Genomic DNA, 15,050 nt, shown 5'->3' on the forward strand with positions numbered 1-15,050 from the left:
TGCAGTCTGTGAGTTGGAACCCCACATCAGGCCCTGTGGCTGACAGCTCAGAGCCTGGAGCCTGCTCTGGATTCTGGGTTTCCCTCTCTCTCTGCCGCTCCCCTGTGTGTGCATGTGCGCGCGCTCTCTCTCTCTCTCTCTCCCAAAAATGAACATTAAAGAATTTAAAAAACAAACAAAATATTACTGCTCCTTGACCATGACCCAGGCACCCAAGAGCTCTGATGGACAACGAGACGAGTGTTGTCGTGCCTGCTGACACAACACCCGTTCTGCAGCTCACGCGTCAAGGAATCATTTTGACTTTCGAGTCTTATTATTTGACAAATGCATTTTGTAGGGCTGTGGCTGCCCTAGATAATGATTCTGCTGATGGATCCGGACAAAGCAAATTGAAAACCTTCTGGGAAGGATTCATCATTCTAGATGCCACTCGGCCCATTCACGGTTCATGGGAAGAGGTCAAAACATCAATATTCACAGGAACCAGAAGAGGCAGCCTTCACAGACTGACTCGGAGGGTTCAAGACTTCCGCGCAGGCACAAGTGCAGTGTGGCCTGAGGACGGGGCTGAATGGCTGCAACCTCAGGATAAAACCCGAGCGGACGAGGAGGTGCTTGCTGGGGAGGAGCAGGGCAAGCGGTTTCCTGAGATGGAATCCACTCCTGGTGAGAATGCCGTGAAGACTGTTGAAATGACAGTAAAGGACTGAGAATATCCCATCAGCGCGGTTGCTAAAGGAGCAGCAGGGTGGAGAGGATGGACTCCAATTCTGCAAGGTGTGCTGTGAGCAAAATGCTCCCAAACAGCAGCGCTCATGACAGAGAGACATTCCTGAAAGGAAGAGTCGCTTGATGTGGCAAACGTCATCGTCTTATCTCAGGAAATCGCCACAGCCCCCCCAGGCTTCGGGGGCCACCACCCCGGCCAGCTAGCAGCCACCAACATCGAGGCAGACCCTCCGGCAGAGACTGTGACTCGCTCGTTAGCAGGAACGCCCCGCAACAAGGTGTTTTTAACGAAGGCGCGTGTGTTGTTTTCTCAGACGTGACGCCACCGCACTCTGAGACCACGGTACGGTGAGAGCGCGACTTTCACGCGTGCGGAGACACCAAATCGTCGCTCTGAGCCGCTTTACTGCGACGCCTGCTTCTGTGGCGGTCAGGGGCCGAGCCCGTACCTGTCAAGCCTTAGACTCTCCACGTCACCCGCGCCACCCCCGCGGCCACACTGAAGTTCACCCCCCTAGGGACACTGGTTTACACACGTCCCCGCTCCCACGTCCTTCCCGCTTGTCAGCTCCGGCCTGGGTCGCTTACCAGCACGGCTCTACCTGGGGGGCGACACGGCTTCCAGGTGCTGGCGGCTCTTCCAGTCGCAACTGGCGGCTCGACCGACCTGCCTACGTGCCCTCCCGCTCTGCTCCCTTCCCCCCGAGTCCTATCCTGCCAGCCGTCTTTCATTCCCACCTTTGCGACTGCTCCCGAAATCCTACTGCTTCTCAGGGAGGCTTGGACCACAAACCACCCGAACACCATTCGTTCCCAGCACCGTCTCCTCCCAGAATGCCTGGCACACGTCATTTCTCTGGCCCTTTACTATTTAACGTCGGCCGCCCCGGCACCCGCACCCGCCCGGGCCGGCACGCTGTCCCAAACTGTAGGGCGCTGCAGGTGGCACAAAGACGGGGGTCTCCGACCCCACACGGCACCTTCTGACCCGGTAAGAGGGCCTCCCTCGGGTGGCAACCTGGCATCTGCCCGGCAGCCTCAGGGCCACCCTGCCATTCTCACCCTTCCCAACGGGGAGGTGGGCACGCGACGTGACCCCTACGAGTTCTGTCTGGCGCACGGCACTGCCGAGACGGCCCCGGGGACCAGTTCGTAGTAATTCACACACGCCCAGCACTCCCCACACCTCCAGGGAGCGCCCACGCCCGTCCTCTAATCACGCGGCAGGTCACGCACACGGTTGCTACCCACACGGTGTTCCCGTCCCCCGCGGGCAGCGGGACGCAGCACTCACCGGGCCGCACGGACTGCACCAGGACGATACGATCCCCGCTGACGGTGAAGCCGAAGCCATGCTGGTCCTTCTGGATGATGACACAGCGCTGAACAAGACCTGATGAGGGTGACAGACAGAGAAGGATCATCAGGAGCCACCATCGACCGGGAAAGCCCCAGGTCGTCCTCCCGCAGAAAGCCTTTCCAGACTAACCGACTCCCCAGACTCTTCCCGAGCAAAACTAGGGCGATGACACGACGGCCTCCGGAGCAACGAACACCTGGAAGCTACCTTGCGCCCCGTGTAAGTCACCCTTCTCCAGTCACTGAGGCGTCTGTCTCTTTAGGTCTGTCGGCTGAGGCTGGCCAAAGAGGGTCAGGACAGGGAAGCAGCCCTGTGACTGAGGCCCGAGTGAGGTGTCTGCTGGGAAATCCCGCCTGGCGAGGGTGGTGGGTGGCGGCTCACGGGGGGCGACCGGGGCGGGCCCCTTGCCAGAGCCGGGGAAGGGTGCAGGGAAAGAGAAAGCCTGCTCTTGTCACACACACGTCTGCCCCCAGAATGTGGAGGAAAAGAAAGGCAGCCACGACTGCCGAGTGCCCCCGTCCCCACGGGTGCGCACCGGACCCCACACCCTGCACGCTGCGCCCCAGACGTCACGCCCCGGATCCGCGGACTGCACACCGCACTGGATGCCGCATACCGAGCACCGAGCTCGCGTGCCGACCCGGGCCCCGTCCCACAACGGCCAGTGCAGGAACCTTGGAGTTAAACCCAACTGGTTTCGGGCCTGCCTCCGGCCCCTCCGAGCCTATGCACTCGGCAAGTGTCTGAAGCCCTCTGTGCCTCGGCCCCCCGCTCTGTGAGCAGGGACAACATCCCCCTTCCGTGGCTGGTGTATGGACAGAGGAGACAAGTCGTACAAACGGCAAACTGCCGAGCCCGACGGGAAGGCTGCTTTGCCCCCGGGGAAGGCACCCCTTCTGTGTCTGCGTGTTAGCGCCCCAAGGTTACCTGCTGTGTCAGAGGCGTCAGAGGCGTCAGAGGGCTGGCGGAGGTGGGAAGAAGGCCTGCGTCCGGGCGCCGGGTCTCCCAAAGACAGGCTACTTAACCTGCAGGGCAAGGAGAGCAGCGGTGAGCCGGGCGGGGAGGGACCAGCCTGCAGCTCTGTTAGAAGGGGCCCGAGTCTTGGGTGAAGAGAGGCCACCCCTCTCAGCCTGGAAGCGGCTCAATCTGGTGGGAGATCAGCCGTGTCTACACCACCGGCAACACCACCTATGTGAGATCCTGGGCCGCAGGGCAAGCACGGTCTCCCTGATACCCAGCAAGGCGCGAAGGGCAAGAGCCCTTCCTGGAGTCGGGAGACAAAGAAAGAGTGGCGGGAGCAGACCGCGCACAGACACACACGCTTGGTGGCTCTTACCAGGCGGCAATGGGGCTGACGGAACAGAACGAAGCAGCAGGGAGATGGTTGCAAGAAAAAGACGGGAGAAAACAAAAGCTGGTTAGTGTCAGGCGGCGACTGGCAAAGGACAGGGAGACGGGAGGGCGAGACGGCGGGGCATCAGGACCAGCCGGCAGAGGACGGCGGCGGGTGCAGCAGAGCGCCTCCCCACCTCGGGCTTTGTCTCGTCCCCTCTAGACGGGCACCTCCAGGCGGGGAACTGGGACTAACCTGGGCGGGGTAGCATACGCTTCTCTAGAAGGGAGGGGAAGAGCAATGGCCAAGCCTCTGAAAACGCCCCTTTTCCTGGAGTCTGGCCCGTCTGGTGGTAGAAATCCGGCCCACACCGAGCCCCTGCCTGCAGCCAGCCCGAGGCGCCCCGCTCGGCAAAGGTTAAGTGAGACCCTAACACCTCAAGGTACTGAGATCACCAAACCAGATCTTCTCTTCAACAGCAGTAGGGCAAGTTCAACGGCTGCCATGCCTCTCCCATTCAGGAGAGTGTACCTGCTGCCCCTCTGAGGGGGTCTCCCGCGTGTCTACAGCAAGTGACCAGGCAGAAGGTCATTAGCGGAGGCGCTGTGTGCAGTGGCAGAACATGCCCTCGGTGTAAATGTTCACGTGGTGGCTGGTTGAGTAAACCACAGTGTGACGGTGACAGTATGATGGCAGGGTGCTCAGCTGCGTGTGACGGGAAGGCCCTTGACGGAAAGGAATGGCCTCCAGGACGTGTTGAGTGAAAACAGCAAGGCGCAGGATTACGAGCCCAGGGAAAAGTGGGCAAAAGAGCGGGGGGGGGGGGGGAGTATTTCTTCGTGTGCGTTTAGACGCTCGCTCACGTATGCACAAAGGATCTAAGACACCTTTGGGAGGGTACAAAAGAAACACACACTGGCTGCCTCTGAGGAAGGAGACTGCGTGTCTGGGGCACAGGGCTGGTGCTAGAAACTCATATTCTCGATTGCAGCCTTTAGGTTCTGGATCCCGGGAAGGAGCCAGCTCTTCAAGTGACACACATGACACAACAAAATAACTTTCAAAGTTAAAAGACGGGGGTCTTCTCCCCTCATCTTGGCGCCCCTCCTCCCTGGACAGGTGAGACTGCTTTTTACTGGCTGATCTTTGGATCAGAGAGAGGAGGACGCCAAGGGAGAGGAGAGCGTGGGGCCCAGGAGAGCGTGACGTGGGAATGGAGGACGAGAAACAAGGAAGAACAAAACAAGACATAAACCAGACAAGACACGGGAGACGGTTGATTCAAGAAAAGCCGCAATCGCGCCGAGAAGGGCCGCGGAGTGGAAACTGCCCACAGTGCACTAGTCATCTTGCTGAAATGCAAATCCGCCCATGTCATTTTGCTGCCGGGAACCTCCCAGAGCTTCCGTATGGTGCGCGGGGCGGGGGGAAGGCTGTGCTGCCCGAGCTGGGCCATGGCCGTGGCCGAGCGGGAGGCACTGCCGGGTTCCCCCACTGCCCCCGGGGCCCACCGCCCAGGCGGGACTCGGCAGGCGCGCCACCTTATTCTCCGTCTCTGCTCTTTGCCACCGGCCCTTCACCTGCTCTGGTTTCTGGCCCCTGCCTTTGCCCGTACCGCGCCTGCTCCCCAGATGTCCCTCCCGCCGCACGGCTTGTGACCGCATCTGTGAGCCAGACGAGAGCGTGCGCTGCCGGCAGCTCCGGCTTCTGGCTGTCTTCAAATCCCCTGCCTCCAATCTCTGCCCACCCCCACCCCTCCACCCACGCCGGGCACCCAGCTTAGCTCAGCACTCAGTAAGTGGTCTAGAATCCACGGATGATGACCACACTTGCTGCGGTCATCATTCTGCAACATATGTATGTCACGCTGCTCCCCTGGAACGTGCACAGTGCCGTGTGGCAATGAGATCTCAGGGAAACTGAGAGAGTGCCCTAGAGCCCAGACCCGTGCTACCCGACGTAACAGCTACAAGCGTCTATTTGAATTCACATCTGAAAAAGAATGTAAGTTTCTCAGCTGGCCCAGCCACATTTCCATTGCTTCCTAGCTAGCTACGGTGGCTCGTGGTTACCATACCACACTCACTGGACCCGACAGCACGAGGCATTTCCATCGCTGCGGAAAGCTCTCCTGGACGGCACGGTGCTGCTCCGGGCACCGTGCGAGGCGCTGGGTACAGACGGAGGAGGAGCACACACGCGGGGGCAACAGCTCTGTGCTGGCCCCCTCAGAGAGGGGTCCTCAGGACGGACCTTAATTTAAAGGTCTTTTATTCCAGCTGCTCATCTGCTGTCTGCAGTCGGATCCGCACACCCCACCCCTGGGCTACCGAGGACAGGCCTGAACCCCTCCTCCTCGCCACCTCGGGGGAAAGCCCGTTTTCTGCTGGGACGGCCGGGGCCTCCTCCTGGCCTCGTGCAGTCTGGCCCACGCCTGTATGGAAGCCTGGCAGGGACGGGAACTCGGAACCTGGTTTGCTTTGCACTCGAGCTGGGCCGTGCGCTGTCGTGCGTCACGAAAGGCACGCGGAGCGGCGGCCCGTGGACCTGGCTGCGGAGGACGTCAGGGGCGTGGACGAGAATCACTTCAGCAACAGATGTGAACGGCCTTTTCTCTTTGAGAGCTTCGAGGAGGAAAAACTACCCCGGAACTGGGCAGGAAGACACATCGGCAGATCAGGTGGGCGGAAACAACGTGCGGGCTGCTGGGTCGGCGGGGGCTTGAGCCCGAGCAGAGAGTTTGGAGGGAGCCCTTGGGAAGGTTAAAATCTGAGAGACAAGGGAAGAGGGAGAAGCAAAGAGCGTACTCGGCCGTCAGAAAAGGAGAAGGGATTTTAACGGCAGGGCTCCCCTCTCCTTCATGCCGTTCCCGCCAAGTCTGGCAGCAGAGATCAGATCTGAATCGGCCTAAACCTGAAGGGAGAAGGCCTGGGAGAGTGCAGACCCCCCCCCCCCCGGAAAACGTGGCTCGCTAAACGGCAGCCGCGAGACAGGAGGTCTGGCCCAGCTTCCCAGTAGGGCCCCACCACTGAGCCCCCTGCCCAGTGCAGCCGACGGTGTTTCCAGACCCGCTCCCTGCTTCCCGCCCCCACTGACCGTGTGGCTTCTAGCCTTGGGTCTGGGTGACTGGAAAAGCCCAGATTCACTGTGTGGACCAGCCTTCCCTGGCACGGCCCGCCCCGGGCCCTGGATCAGGACCCGCGATTCCCTCCTCACACCTGACAACCAGACACGTGCGAGGCCGCCTGGAGCTGAAGGGCCTTCCACCGAGGGGACCCAAACACCGTGGCCCTGTGACGGCACCACCCTCTGCCCCTGCTCCTCGAGGCTCTGGTCAAGGGGCATGGACCCCACCGTGCTCTCCCTGGCCACAGCAGCCTGCGTATCTTTTACGCCAAGATTGTATTCTGAAACGTTTCAAACGTGCGTTGAGGTTGAGGGGAGCAGCACGATGAGTGCCTGTAGGCCTCCATCTAGACTCCTCAGTCAACATTCGTCACGCTTGCTTTATTTTCCCAAGGTTACACACTTTTTCCCTATTTCAAAGTTGCAGACAGCGTGACACTTGATCCCGAAGTACGTCAGCATGACCCCCCAAGACCTTCGACTTCTCCTGGACAACCACAGTGACCTCAGCACCCAAGGAGCTCACCGTTGATACAACAGGATTACCTCACATGTAGTCCGCGCTCAAACCCAACTGTCGTATGGCTCTTCCACATGGCTGCTTTCCCACGGCCTGCGACCAGGGTCCAGCCGCAGATCGCAGATCGCACTTACTCAGTCTCCTCGGGATTCGTCTGATCCAGAACGCCCACCCACCCCGGTCCCTCCGAACCCTGAGGTGTAAGAGCTCAGGCCAGTCGTCTTATCGATCGGCCTGCAGAGGACTCGGCTGTCTCCTCATGATTAGATTCAGATTAAGCCTCTTAAAAGAGTATCATGTAAGTGGTTATGCCAGGTTTGGTTACTTGGGTCAGGTGCGCTCCGGGGAGTCGGCAGTGGTAAAAACATGTTTCCCACTTGAATCGGCGGGCAAGCTGGGGTGATACCTGAGCCAGAGGACCACCCTTTTCTCCAACAGCCCCTCCCCAGCGGCCTCACCCTCCACGGGGGCTCCTTGCTTGGACCGCATGCTGCACTGTAGCCATAGAAAGGCCATCTACTGATTCCGCCTCTCCTTCCACATCCACTAGCGGGCAGTCTCCTGTAAAGGAGGCAGTCCTTCCCTTTCCTGGAGCGGTGCCACGAATTCATGAATTTCTTCCCTAATGCAAGGCATTATAGTCCATTATCATCACTTCTTTTTAATGTTCTTTTTTTTAAGTTTATTTTTTTTTCTGGGAACCTCTCTGCCCAACGTGGGGCTCGAACTCATGACCCCAAGATCAAGAGTCACGGGCTCACTGACTGAGCCAGCCGGGCGCCCCTTTCATCATCACTTGTTAGAAACTCTCGGAGCTGTCCCCATCTGGCTGGGGGAGACCTTGTTCCTCAACAGTGTCACCGTCTGTCTTTGAGCACATCCTTGCCTTCTGGCACAAGACCTTCCCGGCTCACTGCCTACCTTCCCTGAGCCAGGCCTAGGATCAAACGCTCCTGTAAGGACCCTGGTTCCTTTCAGTGGGAGTCATACTTAGAGACAGGATCGGGGGGGCCAGGGCAGCGAGTATTTATGCAGAAAGTGTGAGTCCACACTGACATCTCCAGTTTGGCTCCGACACTAGCGGGTCCTTCCTCTCCCGGAGTGAGAACCGGTTCCCACGTGAGAGGGTTGCTGGGGTGAACGCACCAACATGTCTATTCAGTCAGTCCAGGGTGTCCCTGCAGCTCTGTCCCCACATCGCGTTGCATCAGAGGCACACAGTCAGGACCGTGTGCGGAAGCTGCTCTCTGATGTTATCGGCCTGAAATGCATCCAGGCCTCTTTTCATACTTGTACTTAACTTGGGGGGTTTCCTTTCCTCAGTATTTATCTAACTTTACGTTTTGAACCTGTTCAGCACTTACATGGTCGAGAACGCAAGATGCCACCTTACAAAAGGTCCCTCCAGAGCCGCCCCTGCCGCGTCCTGACCCTGCAGGGAAGCTTTCCCACCGGTCTCTGGCTTCCTCTCTGGGCCTCGTCTTGGGAAGCTAAGGAAATGCACACTGCTCTGTCCCGGTCCGCAGAGACCTTCCACGTCCCTCCCCTTCTCTCTGCCCTGCCGGCCACACCCTGATGCCGAGGCGCCCTCGGCCTTCCCTCCGACACTACTCCTGTCATCTGGTGTCAGTCCTGGCCGGGCTTTCCGGAACGCTCCCCCCACCCCGGCGGTCTGCCCCCCTCCACCCACAGCAGCACCAGGCGCAGAAGAGGCGCTCTGCAAATCCACGCCAAAACGGTCCCCCCGCCCCCCGTGCGCAATGAAGCGCGGACACGCGTGGAGACTGTCCCGACAACAAAATCCGAAACTGCCCATTTACCCCTCCTGTTGGCCTATGGGTGTGTATATTTTTAAAAATTAGTTAACATTTGAAAATCAGACCCTTTCACACTAAGAAGCCACAGGTTTCCGGTTTCTGGCACCACCGTGCTTCTAAGCCCCACAAGGGGACAACGGCTGCCGACAGGGCCTGCTCTCGTCATCCTCGTTCTGTCCCGCCGGCAGCCTGCAGCTAGGGAGCAGCCTAGGATGTCCCCGTGACGCTAGTTAGTTATGAAGTCCTTCCTACCTTCCGCGCGGTGTGCGGAACACCTGCCGTATGCTGTCTATTTAACCTTCCCCGGAGCCAGGCGAGGTAGGCAGCACACCCCCATTTTCAGAGTGAGCAGCGGGGTTAAGCGGAGTTGAGATAGGATCTGGCTTCAAGGTCTGGGCCCCTAAATGAACTTATCTGACCTGTGGCCATGTATGAGGATCTAACTAACTGGTCTCTATTGGGCCTTTCCTGGTATTTTCTTTTTTGCATACACACAATACATGTACCTCACATGTGCGCACACACACACAATACACGTGATGTACTCTAGACTCACAAGGTACGCAGAAGGCATACGCTATGTATATCTAGAGAGATAACAAATACGATCAACAGAGATTAAAAAGCACACCGTACGTAAGCTGACGTAGGTCTCTGGTGTCTGGGCAAAGTCATACTCCTGAGCCCCTCCCCAAAGCCAGGAGCGGCAGTGAACCAGGAAAGAGCTACCTTGCCAGGACCTTCGTTCTAGATAAAGTGCACATTCGCTGAACCCTGACCTGGTCTTACTGGTCTGGTTTCCCTTATCTACCAGGGTGGAGGAGCTCTAAGTAGCCTCCTGGCACCCTTTTCAAGGATTCTGCATCTGGGCGGAAGTCTCCCCACGGTCTGAGGCAAACACTCCAGCCTGCACATCCCTGCAGTGAAGGGAAGAGACACTGTTGCCCCTAAGAGCTCATACACTTGAGAACACTTAGAAAAAAAGAGGCACAGATCAAACGAAAGCACTCTCCGTCAGAAAGAACCAGAGTGCAGAGTCAACACTTCAAAGGGTGCTGCCGAGAAGGACTGGGCTTGGAAATTCAGGAGCCAATTCCAGTTCTGTTGGAATCCACGGGGCCCTCGGCCACCACCCACTTCTGCGCGTGGATCTCTTCTCAATTCAAGCGGGGGGCAGCGGGGGGTGGGGGGTGGGGAGCGGAAGCCCCTGGCAGAGCGGACAGAGAGGCTCCCACCCCCGAGGTCACGCACTGGCTGCAGAGCGGCGTGGGAACCCCTCACGCTCCCACCCGGGGACCCAACGCGGCAGCTCGGTGGCGGGGAACACGCGTCCTTTCTCGAGCAGCCCCTTCCCTCTGCGCCAGCACTGATTTCCCGGGGTGGACCGGAGCCCCGGGGACAAGGCCGCCCTGACACGTCTGCTGAAGGAACGTGCACGGCCCTCCCCCTTCAGAGCTGCCGTGAGGCTCAGAGAGGCACTCCGTTAGGTTCCCCACGGCGTGGAGTCCCGTGCAAATCTTTTCAAGGTCCACACTAGGTGACCGACGCTCAACGTGCCAGAGGTGAGGCACACCGATGAGAAAGAGTGGGTGACTAAGAAACGGAGACGTGAAGATGCCCCCGGCTGTCCCGGTCGCCTCCACGCAGGGCTTTGAGGGCGGCGGGCATCGGGGCGGACAGGTGCACGGAGGGGGTCGGGGGGTGGCGAGAACCGGCGTGCGGGGCTCAACACTCCATGTTTATCACACAGCCCATGCTATGGTCTGGAAAGCACTGTTTTGGGGTGAAATACAGGCTCGGGCTTGGGCTCAGCCTTCTCCTGGGTGGCACCCCACCTCTCCGAGCCCCGGTTTCTCAGCAATGAATGTGGAAAATACCATTTCCTCCAAGGGTGGCTGGGAGCACATCACCCTCACAGAAACCTCAAAGCCAACATGTCCAAACTGAAATCAGCCTCCCAGCGTGGGCCCTGCTCCTAAGCAGAGGTCTCCTCCCGAGGTAACCGTGCCATGTGGTCACTCACGTGGGAGCCCAAGTTAACTCTGACACCCCTGCAAATCTAACCACCGCCACACCTTACTGCCATTACCCACCACTGTTTCTGGACCCACCCGCTCTGTCCCTCCTTGCCCCTCTCCTAGCACAGTCGGCCGTTCCCCTCCCTAGATCGCATCCATTCTCTACTTGAGAACTTTCCAGCAATCTCTTAAAAAGACGAAGTGGAACATTACCCTGTAGCAGCTTCCTACCGTCCTCACCCTCGTATAAAGGTTCAAATCCTCCCCTAGCCCAGCAGGTGCTCTGGGTGGGGGGGGGGGGGTCCTCGTGCCCCCACTGGCCTCAACCCCAGGAGCCTCCCCGTCCATGAAGGCCAACACACGCTCCAGGGTTCAGCACAAACCACCTCTTCCTCCAGGAGGCCTTCCTGGACACCCCACGACGCGGGCCTCCCCCGAAATCTTCCCTGTGGTGCTCAGTGCCGACTGGTCATTTCGTGCTTTCTCGGACTGCTTCACGTCTACTCTCCTCCTTTGCTGATAAAGCTTCATCGTGTCCTGTTGGCCGGAGCACGCAGTCGATATACAATAATTATGACTTGAGGGGTGCCGGGTGGCTCCTGTCGGTTCGACTCTTGATTTCGGCTCAGAGCACGATCTCGCAGTTTGTGAGGTCGAGTCCTGTTTTGGGTTCTGTGCTGACGGCACCGAGCCTGCTTTGGATTCTCTCTCTCTGCCCCTCCCCCACTCGCGTGTGTGCTCATCTCTCTCAAAAGAAATAAACGTTAAGAAAAAAGTATGAGCTGAAGGATAACATCAGACCATATGTGCCAGAGAACTTTGCAGACATCAAAATATTGTAAGCACACACTTAGCGTCGATCGAGAGAGCCTGAAGGACCGCCACAGTGCACGTAAGTTAGGATTACATTCACGGCTTCGTGGTTTTAACAAAGGCAGGAAGGTGTTAGCCTCTGCATGGACTTACACAGCGAGTGCCATCGACCTGCAGAACCATGTAAGCTCCTACAGTCTTCAGTCTCCCGGACTTCTAGAATTCCATTCTGCACACAAAGCACTAAACAAGAAAATGAACGTTAAAGCGTGTTGTGACTACAAACTGGGCTGGGGAGAGAGGGGGCCAAAGAAGGAGGAAGGAACCGGAGAGGAGGCCAACTTCACCAGGGCCCGGGAGCGAGGGCAAAAAGCTCTGCTATGGAAAGACAGGAGGGAGGAGCGGGCACAGGCGGCAGGGGGACACGGCAGCTCTGAGGCCGTCGGTGCAACACGTGGGGGGACGGAGGGTCAGACAGGACTGAGCCGAGAAGACGGGTCTCCGCCCGGGCTCTGCCGCATCCCAGCCAGTGGATCTAGGAAACCCTCGGGTTCTTCACCGTGACAACGCGGACAGTTGACCTGCCGGCTCTCCCTGCCTCACGGGGCGGCTCGGAGTTACGTGGCAAGGTGCGTCAGAGGCTTGGAGACGCGGAAGCAACATCAGAGCAGGAGGAGAGCTTGGGGCGGGCTGTGGATTTCACTCCTTGTAGAGGCTGAAAGCTCTCTGGGAGTCACGGGAGCAGATCAGGGCACGAAAAGGATAGGTCTGACGGTGGTGGCCAGAGTGGACTGGAAGGGGAGAGGCTGGAGGCGCAGAGAGCAGGTAGGGCAGGGGTCACATGCACCTGAGTGCCAGCACTGCATGGAATGAACCAGAGCAGCCGGGAGAGAGGCCGCAGGACCGTCTTGTGTCGTCCACAGGGGAGCCGCCCGGGCCACAGGCACCAGAAAAGTGCTAGCTTGAAGTGAGAGGGTCAGTGTAAAACACACACACGGGTTCAAAGACTCAGTACAAGACAAAAGAGGAACGCAAAATACCAACACTTTCAACACTGATCACAGGCAGAAATACCAGTATTTTGAGTAGATTCAGTTAAATGAAACATATCACTGAATTCCTTTTACCTGTTTCTCCCCTTAAAAAAAAATGTTTACTTATTTTGAGAGAGAAACAGAGCATGAGGGGGGAGGGGCAGAGAGAGGGAGACAGAATCCGAAGCAGGCTCCAGGCTCTGAGCTGTCAGCACAGAGCCTGATTGATTACAGGGCTCGAACCCACGAACCGCGAGATCATGACCTGAGCCGAAGTTGGGAGGCCTAACCGACTGAGCCACCCAGATGCCCCCCCCACCTTTTTTCTTTTTTTAATGTCTTATTTATTTTTGAGTGTGAGAGCGTGAGTGGGGGAGAGACAGAGAGAGAGGGGGACAGAAGATCTGACGTGGGCTCCGCACTGATAGCAACAAGCCCGACGCGGGGCTCACTTGCGACCTGTTAGGTCATGACCTGGGCCAAGGTGGGATGCTCAACCAACTGAGCCACCCAGGTCAGGTGCCCCTCCTTACCTTTTTTTTTTTTCATTTTTAAATGTTTTGTTTTAATTTTTGAGAGCAAACACACACAAGCGAGGGAGGGGCAGAGGGGAGGGGGACAGAGGATCTGAAGTGGGCTCTGTGCCGAGGGCAAGGAGCCTGATGCAGGGCTCAAACTCATGAACCGTGAGACCATGACCCAAGCTGAAGCTGGATTCTCAACTCACTGAGCCACCCAGGCGCCCTTTTTCTCATTTTTAAAAGATCCTACTTTTAAATCATCTCTAGGCCCAACACGGGGCTTGAACTCACTCCTAGGTCAAGTCCCACATTCTATCAACCACACCAGCCGGGTGCCCCCTCCTTCCTACTTTTTTTTTTTTTTTTTTTAACATTTATTTATTTTTGAGACAGAGAGAGACAGAGCATGAATGGGGGAGGGGCAGAGAGACAGGGAGACACAGAATCGGAAGCTGGCTCCAGGCTCTGAGCCATCAGCCCAGAGCCCGACGCGGGGCTCGAACTCACGGAGTGCGAGATTGTGACCTGAGCTGAAGTCGGACGCTTAACCGACCGCGCCACCCAGGCGCCCCAACCCTCCTTCCTACTTTTAACGTGACTGCTAGACAATTTCCGACGGCACGTGTGTCTTGCGTTCTGCTTTGCTAGACGAGGCTGCCCTGGCCTCCCTGGGCCACAGGTGTCCCAGACGCAGCCTTCTCTCCCATGGTGGGGCCTCCAGCCTCTTGGACCGGGAGAAGCAACCAGAAGCCTGCCCAGAGCCACCACCCAGTGACCAGACTGCTGCCAAGCAGTGCTCCGTGGGCGTGGACCCCTCTCCCGTGTTGCTCACTGGACTGTGACTGCCAGAAGGGCTCCTCTCAGTGTCCCCGGCGAGGAAGAAGCGGGGGCTCAGGGGGGCGGCCGTCTCCAGCGCTTAGAACAAGTCGACTGGCGGTGTACCTTCTCTTCACTCGGGACCCGGCACCGACACCCCCTCCCCCCCCCCCCGCCCCCCTGCTCAGCGCAGGGGCAGACTCACATCCGATTCACCTGTCTGTCACACACGCCTCAGGAAAAGCCGGACGTCTGGGCCGGGCCAGGAAGTCAAACCAGTATGGGGGGCGGGCAAGGTGGTCCAGCAGGGGGGCGGATGGAGTACATCCCCATCCCGGCTCCGACCACTGGCAGGGCTCAGAGGAAATTCTTTCCTTTCCATGAACCTCAGTTTCCTCATCTTTGGAACCGGAAAACCAGCCACCCCTCCCCCCCCCCCCCCCCCCCCCCCCGGCTGCTGTAAGAACCGGGACGTAAGCAAAGCATCTGGCATAACGCCTGGCACACAGCCATGCTCGGAAACTGGCTGCCACTCCTGCTGCGAGCCCCTAAGTCCACCAGAACGAGGCGGCTGCTCCAGGCGATCGCGGCCTGGCTCGCAGCACAGAAGTGAACTTGGAGTTATCCGGTGTGGGCGCAGCCGCCTCTGGGCCTCCTTGGGGCGGACGCCCTGCTGCGCACTGTGAGGTCTGGTCCACGCTCCTGTGCTTCTGTCCACGTGTCACCTCCGCCGGCGGTCACCTCCGACGAGATGGACACCGTGTGCGGACGGCCGGGGGAGGCGGGGTGGCCGGAGCCGCCGGCCACTAGTGAGGGAGGACAGACACCGTAAGCGCGGCGTCTCCGGAGGCCCGGCCGGGGCGTGCGGCCCGCGGGAGGGCAGTCATGGAGGCCGCCGCGGGGAGGGGGCGGGACAGACAGTCTAGACATCTGGGTTCTAGACCAACTCTGCCCCCGTCT

The 15,050-nt window shown here is 58.7% G+C and overlaps 1 protein-coding gene across 9 annotated transcripts in view; it reads right to left on the minus strand.

Moving 5' to 3' along the window:
* ARHGEF11 (Rho guanine nucleotide exchange factor 11) overlaps positions 1–15,050 on the minus strand; it is an 86,873-nt gene that overhangs the window by 39,430 nt on the left and 32,393 nt on the right. For 8 of the 9 annotated variants that reach the window (XM_027048336.2, XM_027048334.2, XM_027048329.2 and 5 more), the window contains exons 2-4: positions 3,429–3,443; positions 3,020–3,117; positions 2,027–2,125 (exon numbers count right to left, since the gene is read on the minus strand). In XM_027048336.2, coding sequence (XP_026904137.2) covers positions 2,027–2,125; positions 3,020–3,117; positions 3,429–3,443 — 212 coding nt within the window. The remainder of the gene's footprint in view (positions 1–2,026; positions 2,126–3,019; positions 3,118–3,428; positions 3,444–15,050) is intronic. The other variant, XM_027048333.2, reaches the window with a different exon arrangement.

The sequence above is a fragment of the Acinonyx jubatus genome, chromosome E4, assembly GCF_027475565.1.
Source record: "Acinonyx jubatus isolate Ajub_Pintada_27869175 chromosome E4, VMU_Ajub_asm_v1.0, whole genome shotgun sequence".
In the NCBI taxonomy this organism is placed as follows: domain Eukaryota; kingdom Metazoa; phylum Chordata; class Mammalia; order Carnivora; family Felidae; genus Acinonyx; species Acinonyx jubatus.